This window comes from Culex quinquefasciatus, chromosome 3, assembly GCF_015732765.1.
Source record: "Culex quinquefasciatus strain JHB chromosome 3, VPISU_Cqui_1.0_pri_paternal, whole genome shotgun sequence".
NCBI classification, from domain to species: Eukaryota; Metazoa; Arthropoda; class Insecta; order Diptera; family Culicidae; genus Culex; species Culex quinquefasciatus.
Genome location: NC_051863.1, coordinates 151602396 through 151627505, shown reverse-complemented (window position 1 = coordinate 151627505; position 25110 = coordinate 151602396). Strand labels below are relative to the sequence as shown.

The 25110-nt window shown below is 36.8% G+C and overlaps 1 protein-coding gene across 1 annotated transcript in view; it reads right to left on the bottom strand.

The window, feature by feature from the left end:
* LOC6041338 (RYamide neuropeptides) overlaps window positions 1–24753 on the bottom strand; it is a 37911-nt gene extending 13158 nt beyond the window's left edge. The window contains 2 exon segments of the mRNA XM_038265485.1: window positions 1307–1585; window positions 24461–24753. Of these exon segments, the coding sequence (XP_038121413.1) occupies window positions 1307–1484 (178 nt within the window). The 5' untranslated portion in view covers window positions 1485–1585; window positions 24461–24753.
* Window positions 24754–25110: the final 357 nt, after the last annotated feature.

Here is a 25110-nt window from a genome sequence, read left to right as displayed (position 1 = left end):
GAAATCCCAAGTAATTCTGGGAAATCAAAGTAATTCATGACATATTGCCAGTAATCCTGGTAATTCCATTTAGACTGGTCAGTAATCCTTGATGCTGGAAGCCCCTTGAGTGAAGGGACATAAACTTCAAAAAATATTTGCAACGGCCTGAATCATAATAAAAAAACTATCTTTGCCTTGCGAGCAATTCTCCACCAAAACCGGAAATGGATTTTATTTGTATTTTTTTTATTTTGCTCAAACGTTGTGGGGGCCTTCCTTATGACCAATATACAAGTCTCCATACAATTGTTGGTGCTGTCCATACAAAAATGGTTTGTAAATATTCAAACAGCTGTAACTTTTGAGTGAATTATCTGATCTGATTTTCTTGGCAAAGTTTTAGGTTATGTTGAGGACTATTGAGAAAAAGTTTTTTAATTAACTTTTTTGACTAAAACTTAATTTCCCAAAATTCCTTTTTTTTAGATTTTCGAGATTTTCTGATATGTTTTAGGAGACAACACCCGCAATTTTTGAGCCATAGAGAAGAATGGGCAAAAAAATTGCCACCGAGTTATGTAGTTTTGTAAAAAAAATAGTGATTTTTTGATAAAAGGCTCTGTTTTCAAGATATAGCCACCGAAATAGTGACCATATAAATATAAAAAATAAAAATGATCCAAATCGGCTGATTTCCTAGAGAATTGTTCTTGTGTAATCACATACCATCAACTGGGACGAATCGGGACTACAGTCTGAATAGGGACAACAGCTTTTAGAGCTTTAAAAGGTTGAAATTTGGAAAACGATGAACTATTATTGTTGTTCTGTGTCTGTTCTATCCGTAACTTTTCAAAAATATTGAAATATTGTGCAGTAAAAAGGCTAAAAAGACAGATGACGGTACAGCAAAATTTAATCTCAATAAACATGGCTTTGACTTTGTAAAATTAGTTCAACATAAGTCAAATAATCTAAACAATATCTTTTACTACATTTTATAAATCGGAATGTATTCAAAAGTCCACTTAAGACTCCATCTTTTCGACAACAAAGATCATGTCGAGGAAAGGAGGCATAACGTCATATATTTGAAAGGACTATCAAAGTAGGAAAGCATGTCTAGAATTAGAGGCAACTGTATCTTAATTAAAATAAATTAAAATGTTTTCCTGTTTATTGCAACAATCATCAGCGATGGAGCTTAAACAACCATTAAGTCGACTGGAATGGGCTTATTTTCACTGTCTGAGTCTAAAATACCCGCACAATGACTTCAAACTGCCCACAAAATTGATTTCATTCCGAAGAACTCGGTACTTACGCTTGTCGTCGACGCCAAACAGGCTGCTGCTGCCGGATTCCAGCGCCGGATCCGCCCTGCAAGCGCTGACCATCACCATCAGCAGCACACCAAGCAGGAGGATTAGCGCGGCCGGTGTCGTTTGGATGCTGTTGCCGGCCGTGGGTTGTCCGGCACGTGCATGCTGCTGCAGATTCATGGCCGGTTGTTTGCTTGCTACTGGTCGCTCCAAAGTCGGGCACAGATTATTCCGAGTGAGTGCACAGCCAAATGAGCTTCCACAGTCGCTGGCTGGCCGACCTGAAATTGAGGGAAAATGCGAAATTTTCTTAATCTCACCACGATCAGCCAATCGGCGCGTAAGGAGAAATTAATTTACGTCCGGGGAAAAACAACCTCAACCACGTGGAAAAACAGCACGAAGTGTATGGCATCAATCAATGGGTAAAGGTTTTATTACCTCGTTTTTAATTTATGGCTCCGCGGCGAGCAATCTGGGATGATGGAATGCAAAACAGGAGTTTTTTTTAGTATCATCTCACAGCCGAGTGTGGGAATCAAGCGCCATCACGACGACGTGATTGTGATGTAAGCCGGTAGGCAGCTTAAATCATCAGGAGCGAACAGGTAGCGTATTGTAGAAAAAGTAATTTGAAAAATAAGTCATCTGATCAGTGAAACGTGCTCAGTTGTTCTGGAATATTTATATTTTTATTGCAAGAATTTGGTACTTGAACTATTGTTTTGGGTGTTTTAAAAGATTTGTGTCGATTGTATTAATTAACCATTCGTGCTAAACACTACTGTCTGAACGCCATCTACCGGTTCTCTCAACTCTCCTAGACTTAGAACAGCGTATTTTTTTATTCGCCACAAACTTTATGAGTTTTTTTTTCTCTATGATCACAACCATCCAGCAGCATAAGTTCATCAATAAACATTATCAATGGTTTTGGTCGCTTTCCATATTGAGATCGATTTTCTGGTCGATTTTTAGTCTTCGATCTTACAGCAATGTTTTTTTCTCATAAAACTCTTTAATTTTTTTATCTACGATTCGATTATTCCATATTCCTAACATAAATTAGGCTACAAATCAATCGGATAATCGAAGCTTCAGACAATCAAGTCTGAACTGAATTGCATTTTCAATATTTTAAATTGATTCTTTAATTTTCGCAAAATGAAGAGTACAAATAAAATACGTACGGAATTGTATGGAATCATTCTGACCGGGGTAGAGAAAGGTTGTAGGTACCGTAAAACGGGGTGACTTTGATAGCCGGGGTGACTTTGATAGGTTTGAGATTTTTCCGCAAAATGAAGAGTACAAATTAAAAACGTACGGAATGGTTTGGAACCATACTGACCATGGTAGAGAAGTACTCAAAGTACCTCAAGAAGAACTTTTCATAACATTTTGAAAGGTTTAATAAGATAGTTAACTAGCATTAAGAAAATGTTTATGAAAGGCATTATTTCAAACTTCCCAAAGTGTCATGATTTTCTCAATGAACATGGTTTTGAATCGGAAAATGGTATACATTTTCGGATTCTTTGGACAATTTTCCACTAGGAGAAAGTAAACAAAATTTGTAAATATTAAATAAAATGTGTTTTTGAAACATAATTAAAAAAAAATCTCCAAATGTATAGGCCATTTCAGTTGAAAAATTTCAAATGAAATGTTAAAACTTGTGATTCGTGCTTCTAATTCAGTTTAAAATGTAATATAAATCGATCATTTTATTAACAATACTAGATTTAACGAATTTCAGGCAAAATTCCGACTTTTTAAAAACTTTACATAAAATTTATATGTATTTTGTTAAAAAGCCTAAAAACATAGTTAACTTAATATAAACATTGATTTTTTTCTTGAAAACTATATCATCAACCTTAGTGATGGTTCATTTAACATAAAAATGAAGTTTGAACCTGATTTTAACAAGAAAAACTTTGACTATCAAAGTCACCCCGGAATTTAAAATGAGAATTTTTAACGTAAATATTTTTCTGAGCATTATAGAAAAATAACTTTTTCCAGAAATAGTGTACCGTAAACTGGGGTCAATTGGGACACATGGGGCGAATTGGGACAGCAGTTTTAACCATGTTGGAGCACTTTTTTTTCTGGTTGGTTTCGGTTAGAACAGACTCAGGCCAACAAAATGTGTACATCCATTTCCAAATTTAAAAGCTTTAAGTGCTCTAAAAACTGCTGTCCCTATTCAGACTGTAGTCCCGATTCACCCCAGACTTTGTGTGGCTTACCCCAGTACATGTTTTAAAAATAATAATCTTAAGAAAACCCTTTCCAGTTGGGAAATATTCCAAAAATAAATTGAAATCCTATCAAAGTCACCCCGGTTTACGGTACTTCTAGAAGACGTTTTCATCAAATATTGAAATGTTTAAAAAGTTAGTAAACTATAATTAAGAAAACGTTGATGAATAGTATTATTTTCATATTCCCAAAGTGTCATGATTTTCTCAATGAACATGATTTCAAATCGGAAAACGGAATGCATTTTCGGATTCTTCGGACAATCCAAAATTTGAAGGCATTTTCAGTAGACCAAATTTCATACAAAATGAGAAAACTTTTGATTTGTGCTTCGAATTCAGTTTAAAAAGCAATATGCATCGATAATTTAGTAATTAAAACAATGTTTAACTATTCTAAGGCAAATTTCTGATTTTTTTACATTTTTACCTAAAATTTATATGTATTTTCTTAAAAAGCTTATAAACTTAGTTAACTAAATATAAACATTGGTTTTTTTATTAAAAGCTATATCAGCAATCTTGGCGATGGTACAGTCGACGTAAAAATAAAATTTGAACACCTTTAACCTGATTTTAACAATAAAAATAAGAATTTTCAACGCAACTATTTTTTTAAACACTGCTGAATTTGTTTTTTTTTATGTTTTGTCAAATGATTTTTTTTTCTCGCAACGTAAACAAGGTAAGTCAGGATGAAATTTTGTCGATCAAAAAAATTTAAGCTAAGCTACATTGCTGATTAAATTTGTTGTGTCGTCTTTTGTATGCTAGCTTGTGACATCAACCATTTCGTACTTTTCGAAAAAAATCGATTTTCAATGTTTGATGGTAAATATTTATTTAAATTTGAATGAAAGAGTCAAACTTTTTGGAGCAATCGATTCGATTCGTATACTATCGCTTAACAAACATTCCTACTAATTTGGTTACACCAGTTAAATGATACTGTAAATAATGTAAATAAAAATCCAAAAAGCACGTGTCACAAGCGTGTTTTTAAAGTGAAAAATGTACAGTGTGCACAAAATTCCCATACAAACTAAAATAAGCTAAATCAAAAGCCTAAAAAATATTTGTGAAAAGTAAGAAAAATGTTCTGCATTTTCCAAAAACGACGATCATTCTGATGAGAAATTGGTCTAAGTAACCAATGTGTATTACGATCAAGGATGCCAGATGTTACAGATTTTTGGATACACAGACTTTCAAAAAACTTTGAATTAAATTAATATTTTGTAAAAATATTCACCGAAACTTATTTTGTTAGTATTCAATTGCTTAAAATGACAATTTCTGATGATTTTCCACAACTGTAAATCTATTTATTTGAATTTTTGACAAATGCACAGACATACACAGACTTTTTTACAGACATGTTAAACAAACCATGTGGCATCCCTGATGCGATATCCGGGAAACGAAAGCAAATTTCCATAATCGAGTAAAAGCATCTTGTAGGGTTTGTTAAGTATTTATTAATTCATTTTCGACCAAAATTGTCGTTGTCACTAAAAAGCACACAATCGGCGATGTGAGAGAAAAAATCAGTTCGAAAAATTGAAAAGAAGATTTTTAATTTAATTCATTTTAACTTTTTGATTGAATTCAAAGTTAAATTAATAAGCTCCAATAGACTTTTGATACCATCACATATCAAGCTAAACCATCTGCCCCTGTTATCCGCCTCATTCAATGTGATCCAGAATGTGGCATCATCGCGGGCCCAATGAACCATCATCATACGGTTCCATTATTGGCCTTACGAGTTCCGCGTAACAACCCCCGACAGACCATCAACAGGGGGTCAAGTCCGCCAGCCAGCCAGCCCGGATGATGCGGCTGGAAAGTGCCGGTATTTTTAAACAAGCCACATCACCACTCTGTGGCAAAGCACTTCCGGTGGCACCCTGCTGCTGGCTGGATGACCAGCATCGCACCGCAACACTAACAGGTGTTTGTTGCCCTCCTTTCCCTGCCCTCAAAAACCAACAACGGACGTGGGAATTGGTCCCTGTTGGCGGGTAACATAAATCTGTCGATTCCACTCTGTTCTTTCTTTCGGTATAGGTGCTGGGCCATTTTGCCTCCCTCATTGATGCCCGTATGATACTGAAGAAAAATTGTTACAGTTTTCTATCTAAACCTAATTTGCTTCTGGAAAACTGTAAGGATAAAAAAAGCTTTTTGCGGACGTCTTCTAGAATGTATTTTTAAAAGAACACTTGAAAGTTTAACAAAACAATATATCACTAGAGAGACAAGAGCCAAGGAGAAGACTCCTACACCTGGACTGAGCTAACGAACTAACCGGGGCTAAAATTTACTTCCCCTCCGACGGAAGACGTGATCAGACAAATCTCGTCTCGAAAAATGCCACCGAGACCCAGAAAAAGCGCCAGTAATTACCGTCTTTTTCCACACTATTTGATACTCCAACGGCTTCATCACGATGATGCATCTAATTATTGCAATTCAAATAAATACCCTAATCGGTCCATTCTGACGGATTGTTTCTGTCGTACCGATAATTCACCGGTATCTCTCGCACATAAACCAGAAGCTGATTACCCCACACTTTTTTTCTGCATCACCTCATTCCGAACACAACTCCCCCACGCGTTAATAAGGTTTCTGATTAAACTGTAAAAAAGTTGATTAATCCTATCAACGAAGCGGAGCATATTTACCGGAACTATCCTTTCGGTGCGAAGCTGGTGCTGTAAAATGTGTGCAAAAATTGGCGCGAAAAAAAAATACTGAACGAAGGCACACACGTGAGAATCCCGACGCGTGGAGTTCTATCGTTCGCGGAACTGTGTCAGTTTATTTTCAGGCAGGGCAGAGCACACAAAAAAAACAGTTATTAACACGTTGCCTTTGATCTACCAGCCGCAGGTAATGTGAGCTGGTTAAAATAATTACGAATCCTTAAAAGCTATTTGATTCCGGGAGTGGAAGTGTAATGATGCCACCAATCCGATTAAACTAAAGTCATTTTTTTTGTAGCAAATTCTCATCAAAATAGATATTTTCTTGGAAAAGTTATATCTAGAAGTAACTGGTCAGATGTAAAAATATTTGTTTTACGCATTTGTTTTTTTTAATATTATCAACTGTCAATGAACATAGTGCTATTCAAGCCCAAAAAAGATGGAAAATTAGCATCAACTCAAACCTACTTTGTGTTCTAAAAAAATTAACAAACATTCATATCGATGGTCTTATCATCCTCAAACTATTTTTTAAGTACAACGATGCAAATGATTTGAATGAAAAAAGTGTTTTTTATTCGAAAATTTAAATTTTTAAGAAATAATAAAATATAAAAATTGAAATAACAAGCCATGGTCTCAACATTTGAATGAAAAAAGGTGTTTTAAAGTGCATTTTACACCTGCCCAGTTGTTTTGCCAGCATTAGTTTCCAAAATATCGAAGTTTTCAAGATTTTTTTTTGCCGAAAAAAAACTTTTTGCGGTACTGTACATTGGAATTCCACAAACATTGATAATACTTTTGATCGATCCCAGCATAGGCATGCTAAATATGATTTTAAGCGCAGGAAAATGCATTTCTAGTTGTTATCAGTTGGTTCGATTTCTATTTCCTTTAAAATTTTGATGTTTTTGAAAGAAAAAAAAAATTTGCCCCCTGATTTTTGAACCGATTTTGATTTTTGGATCATTTTTAAATGAAATATTGTCTGCTGAATCCATTCTTAGTATTAGAATTATTCGAAAGGGACAGACTTTTGTGTAACACTATTTATAAAGTTTCTTTTCGAATTAAATTCTAATATTTCTAATATATAAAAATGTTTGTCTCAGAGATGAAACAATGTCAATGTCTCGTCAATCTAATTGATCATTTTATTTGTAATTTGTCTACTGGTTTTGAAATTACTATGAAATCCGACCCACTGAGGAGTCTTCATGAATAGTCATAAAATAATAATTTTTTAGTGTTTCGTTACCGTACAAAATGCACAAATTTGATTGAAAAACGTTACTTAATCCTCCCTTAGGTGGTTGGTGCCTTCCTCACATGTAAAGGGTGCTATCCAAAATAGACACAAAATGGCGGTGTTTTTCAGAGTTTTATCTATTTGACTCATTATTCATACCACTAGATTGGGTAGTCAGGTCTTCATATTGCAGGGCACTTATGTGGTTACAACTTATGATAGGGTAGTCAGATCTTCAATGTTTTGGACGCGTTGGAAAGCTCTTTTGCATACCTATCCAACGATAGGTCGCATGAGAGATCCGGACAACGTTTCCATCAAAATATCTGAGATCCGGTCTCCAAAAAGTGCGTAAATAACACTTAAGTGTTTATAACTTTTGATAGGGTTGTCTGATCTTCAATGTCTTGGATGCGTTGGAAGGGTCTTTTAAATACCTTTTTGAAAATGTATGGCATGACGGGTTTTCTTACAAAAACCACCCTTTTTACAATCTTCCGAACTTTTGTTAAAATCGTTTTTTTTTAGCATAACTTTTGAAATACTTAACTAAACTCCATAATTTTTAATAGCGACTTACATCGGTTTAGCCAGCCAACATCCAACCACGCACACTGACATTTGCTCAGAATTTGATTCTGAGTCGATATGTATACATGAAGGTGGGTCTAGGAAGTCTAATTGAGAAGTTCATTTTCGAGTGATTTTATAGCCTTTCCTCAGTAAGGTGAGGAAGGCAAAAATCATTGAATTATTGTTAATTTTATCGTTCAACACAATTTATATTTAATTTTTGTGACTTTTTGTGTTGTTATCTTTGATAAAAAATAGGAAATAAAAATGAATATTTGGAGCAAAATATTTAAAAAAAAACTCAATGATTTATAACTCGTTTATTGGTCAGATCAAAAATATTCAAACGCGGTTATAATTTTTTTAATCTGATTTTTACAGATTTCTCACTGCATGTAAAGATGATTTCAGCCGGGTCGTAAAGATTTAGGAAACAAAATATTTACAATATTGTTTAATATTGAGGAATTCTGAGAGATTTCGGTCATTCGATTTTATTTCCATTTTTTTAATCAGACTGAAACTTTGTTGGTGCGTTCGGTATGCCCAAAGAAGCCATTTTGCATCATTAGTTTGTCCATATACTTTTCCATACAAATTTGGCAGCTTTCCATACAAAAATGATGTATGAAAATTCAAAAATCTATTACTTTTGAAGAATTTTTTTGATCGATTTGGTGTCTTCGACAAAGTTGTAGGTATGTATAAGGACTACACTGAAAAAAATTATACACGGTAAACAAATTTTGGTGATTTTTAATTTCAAGAAGGCTGGTAAAAGTTATTTAAAGTTTTGTCACACTCCTCCCCCCTAAAGTTGGCCCGAAAAATCAGGGTGCAAGACATTATTTTTTCAAAAAAAAATCAAAAATTTTATGGAAATTTTAGTGCAATCAGCTGAAATTAATTTAAAATGCGTTCCCCTGCGTTTAAAATCATTTTTAGCATGTTTGGGTTGATTTGAACATCTTTTGAATTTCGGAAAATTTCAGATGTTGTTTAGTATCGCAAAAAGTGTTTTTTCGCATTTGTTTTTGTTTTCGTCAAATCTTACTTTTAATTGAATACTAACGAAACTGAACTAGTGCAAAATGCATTTTAAAACACTTTTTGCATTCAAATGTTGAGACTATGGCTTGATATTTCAATTCATTTTTTTTATTTCTTTTTTTTATTTTCAGATGTATAATTTAAAAAGGGTACACATATGGAATTTAATGAAAATTCCACTAATTTACAGGAAACTTTACTAGCAGAGATGATTTTGGAATGTAAGAGGTGATTTCAAGAGATCATACAATATGTTTTTAGTGATATTTTTTTATTGGAAAACATTTTATTAAAATTGGATATAAAATGATAAAGATTATCAAAAAGTTAGTTTTATTTTCAAATTCCATTTTCAAACTATTTAGATTTTACAAATAATAATAAATATTTTTCACGTGTGGCACGCGGCTCTACAAAAAAAATCCCATAATGCCCTGCGAGGTTCAGCTGACTTAAAGCATTGTTTCTATATACTGAGGTATTTTCAAGAAAAAAATGAAATTCAAATAAGTGCGCTTTTGCGTCCGGTTTTGCAATCTGTGCTGTATTTTACGATGATTATTCGTATTATAAACTCCCACGTGTAGCATTTCCAAGTATCAATTCACGTTTGACACCAAGAACACGACCTTAAAAACATTTCATTATTAATTTGTCATTTCCATGATGACGAGTCTATTTCCATGGGAGAGAGTGCAAATATTGTGTCGAAAACTGTTGCTTCCTCCTCCACGGTCGCCGAAAATACATCTTTCTCCCTAGGGCGAAATTGATGTCCGTATTTTTTCCCCCGTATGATGACGATAATGACGGAGGGATACGGTCGAGATCTCCAGTGAGTGATTTCCAGATTGAATTATGTCCGCACCGACTGACTCCTCGTTTTGGTAGCACTTGGTGGGAAGTCGGTTTAGATGGCTTTTATTGTCTCTCCTGGCCTTATGATTGTGGTTTTAGGCGTACATAAAGTCGTTAAACCTTAACTGGAAGTCATTCGGCACTGGGGAGAAGAGCGTTTTTACGTATGAGTCGAATGTCGAGAATGGAAAATTATCACGACAGGTGTTGTAGGTAAGTATATTTGGAGCTGTTATCTTCTTTGTGTAAATAAAGATAAAGTCATATGTCAACACAGATATCATTACATAAATCGTTTTGTTGGAGCTGAACAGAAATCAAAGCACTATTTGTTCTGATAATTGTTATTACCTGATCCATTTTAATTTTTACATGTTTGAATAAATCCCAATTCATGTACGGGAAAAGTGTTCTCCACTAAATCATACATGGAATGATCGCGCCTAAAGTATTATCACCTCAAAACAAAAGGACAAACGGTTTCCACTCTGTATGACAAGGGTACCAGGCCATAAAACTTTAAACTAATTAACGTAAACTCCACGATTAGTCTAATTAGTAGAAACCCTTGGCTGGGATGAGCCCATTAATGTGTCCTTTCGGAAAATTTTGAGTGCAGCGCAGGAACACCGAAACGTCTCTCCATTGGGACGGACCTGCATGGTTCAGGCTGGACCACCACCATGCTAACCAGCAGCAGTGCCGGGTGTGAAGATAATAAATTATGTTATGTTAAAACGCGTCCTTTTAGTGTCGTCACATAGTGTCATATGAGCAACATTGCTAAGCATAGTGAGAGTGACGTAGTTGATTTTTTATGCGTGAATCAGGGTCTTAAATTTGATTAATTATTATTATTTTTATCTACTCAGGTGCTATTTAAATAATAACAACGCAGTATTTAAATATATTTTTAAAACTATTTCAGTTGCTTTAGATATAAATAGTTTGAAAAGTAAAGAAAAATCTTTTGAGAAAATGAGTTAAAATTTGTTTAAAATTATCAAATCAAAATTCTCAAATTTAATAAAATCACCTTCTCTGTCCAAGTTCGATGATGTTGGCAAAATGTTGCTCAAACTGGTGGCTCATGCTGGCAGCAGAGATCACAAAATTCCGCTCAATGATTGGATACAAATCTTATCGTGCGAACCACATCACACCGATTCAAACTAATAAAAAAAACCAACACTCTTTCCATGAAGTGAAATCTCGCACCGAGATTGAATTTATGCCCACGTGTTATGCTCCGGCGGTCGCCATCATCGTGGGACCTTTTATTGAGTGATGAATGTAAAATGTACACTTGTGTGTGTAGTGGCCACCAACCTTCCCTCGAACAACCAACCCCAAAGTGCTGGCGGGTGGTGCGTGTGCTGAGCAGAGACTTTGTTTGCACTGGTTTTGGCAAAGGAACGAACCTGCCGAATTGCTCCACGTGGAAAATAAATCAATCTTGAAATGCTGTATGATGTTTACCCCCATCATGAGGGGAAAATCATTCAGAAGTGAAATTTTAAGAAAAGGTTTCTCTTTTCAGGGGAACCAATTTTATAATTATGTCGATACTCAAACAACACAATTTTAGATGTTTTCCAAATACGTAGCATTTTCCCCTCTAACACGTTGACACCGTTCTGCAATAGGTCCTCAATAAATAGTATGTCCAACAAGGACATGCACGGGCGCGCTGATGGATAGTTTTCTACTGAAAACACCCCACGATGGTTGATAAAGTCACTCTTTGACGATGAGACCACAGACTTATTGAGCTTTCTGTTTATTTCTATGTAAATTTTTATGGAAGAAAATTTGTAAGGCAAACTTGAACTATACTGTAGTGAATGAGTGTGGCAGAGAAGAGAGAGTGAGAATAGAGAGAGTGTATGTAGTGTAATGAGAGAGCAGGCAAGCCGAGAGAGAAGTTGAGAATGTGTGCGTGAGCAAACGAGAAATAAACCAGTCGTGTGTTTTGCTTTGGCATGAAAAGACGTGTCTTATTATTTGGTTCGAAATATTCGGAATTCGCGGAATAAATCGGAGGAAAGTCACGACAATGGCTAATATACTAAATGCACTTTTGTCTCACGTGATACTAATTTTGATCAAGAATTAAAATAAAAACCATGTCGCCATTTTTTATTTTGTTATTCAAGATCATTTAATCAAACTCTAACCTAATTTCGGCAGGGCGGGTCAAGGAACCAAAGTCAGTCTTTGGATACGACGAATCTATTTTCAGATAACGTATTCAAAAGTACAGTATCAATTTTGCTTTTACAACCTTTTGCCTCCGTTTGCCATTCTGTTCATTAACAATTGCCTAGGGACCATCCATAAACCACCATTGCCTAGGGACCATCCATAAACCACTTTTTAAATCTCTGTTTTGTAGGGATCATGAACGACCAACAACAACCCCCTCCCTGGGGTGTACCCCCCTCCCCCTTAAAGTATCCACGTGGTTTATGGATGCCTCCCTACACAACTACACTAATTGGAACGTTAACTTTGTGACTTGATTCATTTAAAGTTCACTGGTCAACAGACAATGTATTGTTTATTTCAATTTTAAATGTAGTTTTGAAACATGAAGACTTAAACAAGATCCCTTAGAAGAAAAAAACCTAGATTTCCATTTTTTGCCGAATATACCGCCGTCACCCCTACATGATTGATTCACCCGTCCGCGCGAGTGCGGGAGGCATTCTACAGGATGCAAACAGGCACTAATAAATTGCATTATCATAAACTGCATTAGACGGATGTCGTTCTAATGCACTTGCTCCCCTGTCGTGAACCCCTCGTTTCTAGGAATGAGTTGACCTGTCTGCTGCTGGTCGAGGCAAAGGTCACTTTCGATAAAAGCCGCTTCATTGTCCATTATTAGTGGAGAGAGTTCTTTGATTTTTAAACCTAGATAAAATCGCAAATTAGGACAGCTAGTTCTTTAAGTAATAAAAACGACTCACTAAATAGATGACACGTGGATCACTATAGGGAAACCATCAACCGTACACGTGACACATTTCGTGGGAACACAGAACAAATGGGTTTCCTCTTAAACGTTGCGGAGCGATCAGTGTTTTTCTTTCCATTCTTCAAAGCGACACATGTTCTTCACATGTAGTGTTAGATAGTGCACACGTTTCTATTTCAAACATGTTATGTTTGGCATTTGTATTTTGATCATAATGTCTGATATTTTTTATTTTATGCAATAATAATAATTGGCTGAAATTTTAACAAGTTTGAAACCGTTTTCTGTAATCTCAAATTTGACCCAAAAAAATTAGTCTAGTTGATTTCAAACGCTATAATAATCCAGGATAATTATGTAAAAAACACAATCTAAAGTGACAAATTAGCTATTTTTGCCTGTGTACCAACAGTTTTTCAGCTCATTTTCAATTAGAGAGGAAGCATCAACTAGAAGGTCCCAGGAATCACGTTGACGCTGTCATGCTATCTTGTAGTACACTCAAACCCCGATGGTTTGACGAACGGGGTCACTTTTTAGTTTGACACCCCTTTTACACGGAGTTCACACACACTATCAATCGTTTGTTTTGATAGTGTGCGTGAGCGCCGTGTAAAAAGTGACAGTTCGTCACTTTTTAAGTTTGACTATGACCAACCAACGGGGTTCAAACTAAAAAAGTGTCAAACGAAAAAGTGACCAACCACCGGGGGTTGAGTGTACGTCGCTGTTTGACGTTCCGAGAAAAACGCGTTATAATGTTTGACCTCGAATACACATAAACGAGAGCACGCAATGTAAACAATAACAAACACGTTTTGTTTGGTTGACCATTCTGTGCATTGCCCCGAAGGTTGGTTGAATCTGGTTGCCGGAGTCCCGAGTTAATGTTTACGGTAGTCGAGCTCGTACTTATGTCAAACGCGTTCTGACCTGAAATCCCTTTGGCCAATTGTCTCATTTTCATCGATTTTCAGGCTGTTTTAAGATAGCACTAGAAGATTGAAACTTTTTTGCCTTCCTCACTGAGGTAAGGCTATAATCCTGCTCTAAAAATGAACTTTTTATTAAAAGCTCGAAGACCCACCTTCATATATACATATCGACTCAGAATCGAAAACTGAACAAATGTCTGTGTGTGTGTGTGTATGTGTGTGTGTGTGTGTGTATGTGTGTGTGTGTGTGTATGTATGTATGTGTTCAAAAATCTTGCCAAGTTTTCTCAGCACTGGCTGAACCGATTTTGATCGAACCAGTTGCATTCGACTTGGTTTAGGGTCCCATACATCGCTATTGAATTGTTTGAAGTTTCGATAAGTAGTTCAAAAGTTATGTATAAAAATGTGTTTTCACATATATCCGGATCTCAATTATATGCATGTAAACGATGTCCGGAACCATCATCCGACCCATCGTTGGTTAGGTAATCAAGAGACCTTTCCAACGAGTCCTCAACATCGAAGATCTGGCAACCTTGTCTCGAGTTATGACCACTTAAGTGATATTTATGTACTTTTTTGAAGCCGGATCTCACTTAAATGCATGTTAACGATGTCCGGATCCATCATCCTACTCATCGTTGGTTAGGTAATCAAGAGACCTTTCCAACGAGTCCACATAATTGAAAATCTGGCAACCCTGTCTCGAGTTATGACCACTTAAGTGATATTTATGTACTTTTTTGAAGCCGGATCTCACTTAAATGTATGTAAACGATGTCCGGAACCATCATCCGACTCATCGTTGGTTAGATAATCGAAAGACCTTTCCAACGAGTCCACAACATTGAAGATCTGGCAACCCTGTCTCGAGTTATGACCACTTAAGTGATATTTATGTACTTTTTTGAAGCCGGATCTCACTTAAATGTATGTAAACGATGTCCGGAACCATCATCCGACCCATCATTGGTTAGGTAATCAAGAGACTTTTCCAACGAGTCCACAACATTGAAGATCTGGCAACCCTGTCTCGAGTTATGACCACTTAAGTTATATCTGTGTACTTATTTTTCTGGACCTAAAAAATAGCTGAAATATGTGTCCAAACCACTCATATTACCCATTTTTGGTAAAAAGTGAGGAAGGCATCAACCACATAGGTGGATTAAGTTAGTTTTTTTATTAAAAGTGACAAACATGCACGGAGTATTTTCGGTTTTTATTGAATACCTCAGGATTGAAATATAATTTTGGGGATCTGTGAAGGTCACCTCATTGTGACCTGCACAAAATGGCGTTCTAATCTAATCTAATCTAATCAGACCCTAGCGCAGCCAATCTTTCGAAGGGATCCTGGAGAGTGCCTTAGGTTAGATGACGCCTAGAACTCTTCTCGCATTTATTAACATTTGTAGTGCACCATTGCATTGAAATGCATTGAAACATCACAAGCGTTAAAGCGGCCAGGCCTACTGCGTAAAGCCGTATCGCAGAGACGACTCGTAATTGGGTTGAGTTTGAGCACTGAGTGTTCGAACAACAACACAATTCTGAATCGACAGGGGAGGAAGAAGCGTGGGGACACACCACCATACGCTCCGAGATTTTGGTTGTATTCGTTGGGAGCACCATGCTAAGAATGTTCCGGGACCCTCTGGGATGGGACATTGTATTTCCACGAATGCCCTGGACACTATTTGCCGTGGTTATAGCGCCACAACTCGCTCTCTGTAACAGTATTCTTAATTCCAGTCCACGCTCACCAAGTCGTCATGGCCTAGTGGTTAGCATTTTTGCTTACCAATCCAAAGGACGAGGGATCTAACCCCGCCTCGAGCGACTTTGATTTTTCATTCATATTCACCATTTCAAATTTATATGTTCTTAACATTCTCGTTGGGAGCAGATGGGCATCGAACCCAGAACCATTCGCTTACAAAGCGAACACCGTAACCAGTCAGCCACGGTCGCTCCTGAGCTGCACAAAATGGCGTTCTTAACTCAAATTGGCCCAAAATACACGTACGACAAGTTAGCACAACGGTGATGAATTGGTTGTACAGAGCGGATACGTGAATTCGAATTTTGACGAAAGTTTGCTAATTCGAATGCTCGAATGTATTCGAAATATAAAGCACTCAAAATCGATTTGTCAAACTAATGTTTACAATTCGACCACTCTGTTCCTCGATTTCCGAGCACGTGGTTTTGTGTTTTTAACAGCTGTCAGTCGTTCCAATTGGGTCCTAAAATTAAGCCTAAATTTTTGATATTATTGTTCACAACGATGAAGCTTATTTTTATGAGTACAATGACCCTTTGAACCATCGCAAAGGATTTAAAATGGATTTTTAATTCAATTTTTAAAAATTAACTTCACGGCCCTTCTTGACAGAAAAGGTCCTACTTGACAGCTCGTTCCAAGTTGACCATAGTTGATCCATAAAAAAAATGTTGTCTTGTCAATAATTTTTTTTTTTCGTTAATATGAAAAAAAAACCGAAATGGTTTTTTTCCGTTGTACATAAAAATTTACATAGGGCTTTAGTACCCAATTAGCAACATTGCACAAGTAACATTTTTATACCAACTAGCCACCACCTAGTGGTTTAGGGGTAAGCGTGATTGCCTTTCACCCAGTCGGCCTGGGTTCGATCCCAGAAGGTCCCGGTGGCATTTATCGAGATAAGATTTGTCTGATCACGCCTTCCGTCGGATGGGGAAGTAAATGTTGGCCCCGGTCTAACCTGAAGTGTTAGGTCGATAGCTCAATCCAGGTGTAGGAGTCGTCTCCCTGGGCCCTGCCTCGGTGGAGTCGTCTCCCTCGGCAGTTGGACACACAATCCAAAGGTCGTCAGTTCGAATCCCAGGGTGGATGGCAGCTAAGGTGTAAAAAGAGGTTTGCAATTGTCTCAACAATCAAACCTTCGGACACCTAGTTTCGAGTAGGAATCTTGCAATCGAGAACGCCAAGGCAATGCTGTAGAGCAAATAATTTGATTTGATTTGACAGTAGCATCTTGATTGTTCAATAGTTTTTTTGGGCACTCACCGCAACCAATAAGCAAGAGCTAACTAATAGGTTCTAACAAGGTTTTATACCTCGGACCTGGTGAATATAAAAGCCTGGCTTTCAATAAGGTTTTATAAAAGTTTTAATACAGGCTTGAAAACCAGATGACAACGCCATGCCAAACAGATTTATAGCATGCTTCTTTAAAACCCAGGCTGATTTAGCAGTCAAGTGCCATTAGGCATGTATAAAGCTCACTTTAAACCATAAACTCATAAAAGAGCATTTGATGCAGCCAAAAAGCAATGCTTAAATATGAAGCTAAACGCATGGACTGATTGAATTTGATTGTCCGCCATCTTGACAAAAAAAAACATAAATATGATGAATTTCTGATATCGACATAGAAGTTAAAAAAAATCAAACATTTTTTTGCAAAAAAAAATGCGAATAAAAAAATCTATAAAAACTGTGATTGCAGAAGAAATATTTTTGATGAAACGAGCTTGTGCTTTTGGCTCTATCTCCCCCACATTTAACGATAAAATTTCAACAACTGCTGAATTTGAGCCACCAATTGCGAGGAATAAGTTTTGGAATTATTTTAATTACCTCCAAAATCTATCATATCATCATCGCCAAGTTTGACAACCATCTCCGTAATTTCATTGGGCAAGACGAAGACTTATTTTTTGCCAGAATAGGATCTGTTTGTCGAAAGACGCATGAAGACGTATGAAATGACTTTTTTCCCTAACTCCTAACAAGGTTTTAACAAAGGTTTTATTAATGCTTTGAGGAGGTTGTTAGGATTCAGTTGTAAAGCCTTGAACTCCTATGTAGGTCTTATAAATAGGCCGTAACAACCTTTTGCGGAGTTCCTTTTGGGGTTTAAGTGGGGTTATCGAGGGTCTGGGGAGTTTGTTACGACTAAGTGGTTTTAATTTTGGTTTTGGCTGATAGGTTTTATAGCGGTTGTGACAGCTTTTATAAAACCTAAAATGTTACTTGGGTGGATCTAAGCGATGTGATTGTATCATACAAAAAAACTGGAATTTGTATGACCCAATCTCACCCCCAGACATAATGTCACCCCTGATGACGGTAATCATAACACAGCGGGACAGCAGGTTTAAGAGCACTTCAACGTTGGAAAGCAAATTTGGAAATCGATGAACTATTTTTTGTTAATATGTGTCTGTTCTATCCGAAACCAATCAAAAATATTCAAATATTGTGTAGTAACAAAGCTAAAACAGCCGTCTCAATTCGTCCCTTCTGTCCCGATTCGCCGAAGATGACGGTTCAACAGATCATCTTTAATCTACAGCAAAGAACGAAAACCCAATCTGAAAAAGTGTCTCATTTCATGTTAGCCTTATTTAAATTCCTCCAAACTCGTTCGAGTGTCACCCATAAATCCCATAAAACTCAAATAAACGGCTATGTGCTACGCCCCCTTCTTCAAATATAAACTTTCAATTACACCTGTTCATCTCGTCTTTCCACAAACACGGTCCAGAGTACCATGCAAGGTGAAAATCAATTTTCCCAAAATTCTCGTGCAATTCACCGCGCGATGAACATGTCGATAAAGTACATCACTCGAAATTTTTATTAAGCAAACGCCTAAATAATGCAATACGCTCGCGCTTCATTCAGCTTCGTTTCTTTTAACCGTTCAGGTGTGTGAGTCTGAGTACATACCTTAACCTACTATCAGAACATCCCCGCCGCACACATGCTCACACCGTCAGGTTCGGGTTCAACAGGTGGAACTCTCGTCAACGGGTCTACGCGGGGCGCACTGTCTTTGGCGAGATAACCTCTTGGCGTATTTATTTTATACGATTTCACAGCAATTTAAGCATCATCTCGTTGACAAACGCCCCCCGATTGTTCTCGGGTCTGCGTAACACTGACTGTGGAGTGGGATTAAGGCGCGACACAAGTACAAGCAGTACGGCTTGCATATTGTTTCGTGTGCGAGTACCTGTGAGGTATCAGCCGGTTAGCATAACCACAAAAGGTCCTGGTCGATCCGTGGATGGGGTGATTCTTTATGAGACATATACGACCAGTAACACCATAAAAGTATATGTCATCAAATTCAGCGTTACTTTGCCCTTTCTTGTGGAGGATCGTGGGTTGAAAAATAAATACCTATTGACATGCAAAGGAGGAGCAGTTAAATGAAATTCAAAATATTGAAACGGCTTCCAATAATAAATTGAAAGCAATAACATATTTTTTGTAGGTGAACTGTTATTATATAAAAAAAATTAATGTTGAAATGTTGTAGTCAAACGCTAAAAAATGTGTAATTTTGGAAAGTTGCCTATTATCTCGTGTATGATATTATTTTACCTCAATTTAGACTGAAAAAGTGACATTACACCAGAAAAGTTGTAAAATTACACATTTTTACTGACCTAAGAAGGTGTCCCTCCCTAGATATAATATTACCATGATTTTTTACTGTGTAAACAGACAGCAAAAAAAAGTAGTAAACCCCATAGCTTTTCATGAAAAACACTCTTCAATCCATCAAACAAAAAACAAAAAATTGTCCTTCAATCAAATTTCTACAACACTCTCGAGAGACATTAAAAATTCCTCTCTCAAATGTCCCCATCTCTCATCGCCCTTGTAAAATAACCATGATACTTTGTTCCGCCAACGTGTTCCACGATGACCCAAATACCCATATAATTGGCTAAAATGCTTGCCCACTTGACAGGTAATCCTTCGCTGTTTTCGCCTGATGGTCAAGCAATTGACAAGAAGAGTAATTCCCGGCTGCCATTTCGCATCCATTTTTGGGAAAATTGTAAGGTCAGCGCCGAGAATTGATAGCCTTCGCTTAGATGGAGAAAATTGTTACCATCACGCATCACGGGACTAATTCGATGCCAACTGCACGTGGTCGTTGTGAAGATGCGAATGACGTTTCTACCACAGATGAAGTGGCATTTTACTGGAAATATACTCGTTTGTTGTTCGGGTTAAGGTTCACTTTTGATCTGCCAATCATAATTACTGAACATTCAACTTACATAATTCGAGCATGATTGACGAACAATTTTAAATCGCTAAAATTTCAAGAAACGGAACACCAATCAATATCGCCACGAAATATTGCCAAAACTTTAATCAGCCAAATATCGATGAACCCATGCCAATGGTATGGTTGTAAACGTTTTCGCAGAAATTTTAAATGTGAGTTACCCAGAGCGTCCGGGTGAAAGGAGTCATGCCCTACCCACAACGGATGTAAACAAAACCGGCAATTAGAACAACGAGACATTGTACTACGGCTGAGACTTGGAAAGATAAGCAATACGATTTTAGTCCAACCAAATCACTACACGCCATTTCTCTACGTTTTCTTGTCTGAAATGGAGATAGATCCTTCGATAAGAAAAAAGGTTCAAAAATCGGCAAAAATTTGCACTTTTTTTGATGATTTCCGAGCTTAATCCACAATTCACCGCGAAAACAGCATGATTTAAAAAAATCGTATCGGCCTCAAATTGGAATTGGAAAATTTTAGTCTTTTTTAAATGTGGTTTTTGCGAAAATCGAATAAAACGGACCACCCTAACATGGCGTAGGCCACCTTAATGACCAAACAAAAAATACGGGTCTAATTGTTTCGGCCAAGGAACCCGCCATCCAATTCAGGGCCCGAACGGAAAACTCTGCACTCTGTGTTAATTTTAATGAAAATCTTGCGCAAAATGTTTCCAAACTGCACAAATTATTGACTCTCACAAACATCCAGTAGGGTGTTGTGAAAATTGAAAGTGTTTGTATGAAAATGTGAATTATCAAATAGATAATGTGAATTATCAAATAGTAGTGTGAATTATCAAATAACCCTCTAAAAATACGCCAGCAATCCATATTGGTAGTGTTTTATTTATTTATTTATTTTTTTTGCTTTTCAAAAAACATTAGAAAGAAGAACTTTACTTTTAATCTTCAACAAGCGTTCTAAAATAGAACTTTTGAACTCTACTTGTTACATGTTACTTTGCCAAAGCCTTGAAGAAAAATATATTTCACGGTCAATTTCGGTTTAACAATTTGTTGCATTTTAAAAGCTAATAAATACATTTTATGGTTGAAAGTGGGAAAAAAAAGAAAACTTGGATGACGGTTTTTTTTCTATTATTAAAGAATACGATTCAAAAATGGATTCTATTTGTACTATCATCTTTGTGGGGGCCTTCCTTATGACCAAGGAAGCTATTTTGTGTCATTGATTCACCCATACAAGTCTCCATACAATTTCGGCAGCTGTCCATACGTGAATGTTCAAACAGCTGTAACTTTTGATTGAATGTGATCAATTTGGTGTCTTCGGCAAAGTTGTAGCCGTTACAGGTATTGTTGAGGACTATTGAGAAAAAATAGGTACACGTATTTTTTTGCCGATTTTTTAATAATCATTTTTTTCACAAAAACTCAATTTCCCAAAATACGTATTATTTTTATTTTTTGATATGTTTTAGGGGACAAAAACCCGCAACTTTTGAGCTATAAGGCTTTCTAGTCAGAAATTTACCAACACATTCAAAATATGTTTACATGACAGCTGGACGTTTGGTTTCCTATCTCTTTCTAGCAAAAAAAAATTGTCAGGCGACTTCTAGCTGGTTTTTTTGACTGACTGCCCGATATGTCAGCCAACATACTTCGCAGGGCTGTGACAGCTACAGCTCGATCATTGTTTGCATCAGGACACTGTGACGAGGAGTTCGTCATTTTTGAGTTAAATTATATTTTTTTCTAAGCCTTATAGAGAAGTATGGTCACAAAATCTGCCACCGAGTTGTTATTTTTTGAAAAAATAGTAATTTTTAGAAAAAAATAAAATTTTATACCAAAAAAAATACCTTAATCTTTTATGTAAAATTTAATTTACAATCGAAAAGTACATTACAGATTTTTTATAAAGGGCTCCGTTTTCAAGATATAACCACCAAAAGTTTGATTTTAACGAAATATTTGGAGATGTTCGATTTTTGAAAATAGTGACCATGAGGTAACATTTCTAAAAATATTTTTTTTAAAGGTTCAGAAAAATTGCTATGAAATTGTCTAAGATACATTGAAGATTGGTTGCTAAGATACAGCTGCTTAAAGAAAAAGAAACATGAAAATTGAAGTTTTCGAGTCTCACTCAAACAAAAATGAAACAAGTTGATAGGACCTTTAAAAATACTTTAGAAATAAACGTTCAACAATGAATTTGAAATGAAATAAAATCAATTTTACATCTTTTTTTAATTTTGGGAAAAAAAATGATTTTGCCCCTTGATTTTTTTGGGAAAATTTTGGGAGACAAAAATTGAAATGAAATTTGGGTATGCTAAACGAATTTAAAAAGGAAAACAGTTATTGGCAGCAAAGTTTCCCAGCTCGAGATAAAGGGGAAACTTATATGAAAACTCCTTAATTAGACCTCCTAGACCCACCTTCACGTATACATATCGACTCAGAACCGATTTCTGAGCAAGATTATGTGTGTGTGGTGGGATATTTATCAAAATAATTGCACTTGATTATCTCAGCACTGGCTCAACTAATTTAGAACGTTTCTACTGATACGATTTTATCCGTTCAAAAATTATGTTTAAAAAACAGTTTGATTTTGTAAAATAATCTGTCATGTTAAACATTCTTCTTAATTTAAAAGACTGAAGATCTGACAACCCTTTCAAAACTTATAGCACTTAAGAGGCAGTATTTGCAAATATTGCTCGGTTTGTTCTAGAGGTTGTATCGATGTGCTCCGATTTGGATGAAACTTTCAGCGTTTGTTTGTCTATACATGAGATGAACTCATGCCAAATATGAGCCCTCTACGACTAAGGGAAGTGGGGTAAAACGGGCCTCGATGTTTGAGGTCCAAAAAACGTGAAAAATCCTAAAATTGCTCGCATTTCCGTAAAACTTCACCAATTCCAATTCTCGTAGATGCATTTCAAAGGTCTTTTGAAGCACTTTAAAATGGGCTATAGACATCCAGGATTGGTTTGACTTTTTCTCATTGCTTTTGCAAATTACTGTTTAAAAATGATTTTTTTAAAACCCTAATATCTTTTTGCAACAGCCTCCAACACTCATACTCCCACAGGTCAAAAGATAGGTAATTTCATGGACTTTAAGCCTACGGTATTAACTTTTTGGCCAATCGCAGTTTTTCTCATAGTTTTTCGATTTTTCTACAACAAACTTTTTACAACGTTAGTTTTTGCTCTGTAGGCCTCCATAGCGGCACTTTTTGGTCTAAATTTTGTCATATTCGGAATCCTCGGCAAATTTCACGTTAGTTAGAAGTATTGGAGTAGTAAATTTGATTGGAAAAGACTTTTCAAATGCATCTACGAGAGTTGGAATTGTTGCAGTTTTACGGAAATGCGAGCAAATTTAAGATTTTTTAGGTTTTTAGGACCTCAAACTTCGAAGCCCGTTTTACCCCACTTCCCCCTGTCGTAGATGGCTCATATTTGGCATGAGTTCATCTCATGTATAGACAAACAAACGCTGAAAGTTTCATCCAAATCGGAGCACCTCGATACGACCTGTTACACATTGGTGAAAAACTCGCTCTTAAATGTTATTTATACATTTTTTTAATACCGGATCTCAGATATGTTGATGCAAATGGGGCTTGGGACCCATCGGTGGATGAGTTATCCAAAATGCTATTTAAGATGAAAAAACTGCATTATTGTGAGGAAGGTGCCAACCACCTTAAGGTGGATTAAGTCACGTTTTTATGTGTGGCTGTTAGTTGTAAGTTTGAAATAAATCACCAGATTTCCCATGGCAATTATACCAATTTCAGTTTTACGTTTATCATGCTTGTTCTAGTGAAACCACTTTCAGATTTGCCCTCACTTGCCTATGTTTCCAGCAATGTCTCAAAATTTTGCGGAAAATGACCTGTGGGCTCGCTTTTACAGCACCCACTTTAATTAACCAATTGGCAGATGTTGCCACGAACCCAACATCGACCGCCACATTGTTTACACTTTTTGCGTAGGCTGAGCAACGGTTTTTTTAGTGTTTTATTTCAGAATTTAATAATTCATCAGGACATTGGCATTATTTCGTTTCTGAACTGAATGAGTGTAAAAACGATTTGTTTAGAGAAATAACAAAAACCAGAGATTTCACGGAAAACAACCATGACGGAATCGTTTCCGTTGAAGCTTTGGTCTTAAATTTATGTGCTTGTGCACCGTCGGCGGCGTCGCCAGGTTGGCTATAATTTCACCGAGGAATTACCCTAAATATTTGCACGCAACGGCCACCACAATTCGCGGTAGCTTGGTTTTCCAAAGTTATTATTCAGTGAGTTGCATCAGTTTTTTTTTTCGTTAGTGGCACTAATCCCAACCTGGTTGATCCGGAATGATTTGGCAACTCCACGAGTGGTCAATTGAGGCGTTTTAACTTTGCATTCGTGCATGATTTATGCTTTTTTCACTCACCTTTTCACAAGCTGTCGCGATTCGACGAATTAAAAAAAGAGCCACTCCGGATCTCAAATAAATCTTGCGTTCCGTTTGACGAACTATCCCAGGTCCAAAAAATCAGCTTCGCACTTCACTCCCAAAATCACGGCCCAAGTCTCTGGGTTTTTCCGCCGTAACAGATGTTTTCCCTCCTGAAATTCACTGACACTGTCACTCACTCCTTTAGAACAGAACGGCGGTTTTGTTACAAGTTTGTAACAAGAGAGTGAGAGGATTGCCACTTGGGTTGTGAACCGTTGCCGGCTGTTGTTCCGTCGACACTGCGGTTCGCCGTTGCGACGGGCCTCGCTTTTATATGTATGACCGGATAGGATGGTGTCGTCGTCGGTGCCAATTTTCGCCAGCACCAGACAGAGGAGGGAAAACCTGATGATGGAAAAGCGCGCGCACTTGTGATAACGCAGGCAGTTCGTTCGGTCAGGATGTTGCGTGACACGAAACACGGTCGTAGTCTTCAGAACGTGCGTTAGGAGGGTTACAAACATATGCGGTGGCAGTTTGTGGGTTTGAAGTGAAACTGATTCGAAGAATTTTTGGATCATTTTTATAGGAGGGAATATTCTGCACTGTCTACTTCACGTTATTGTCCGTTTCTCTCGATTGGT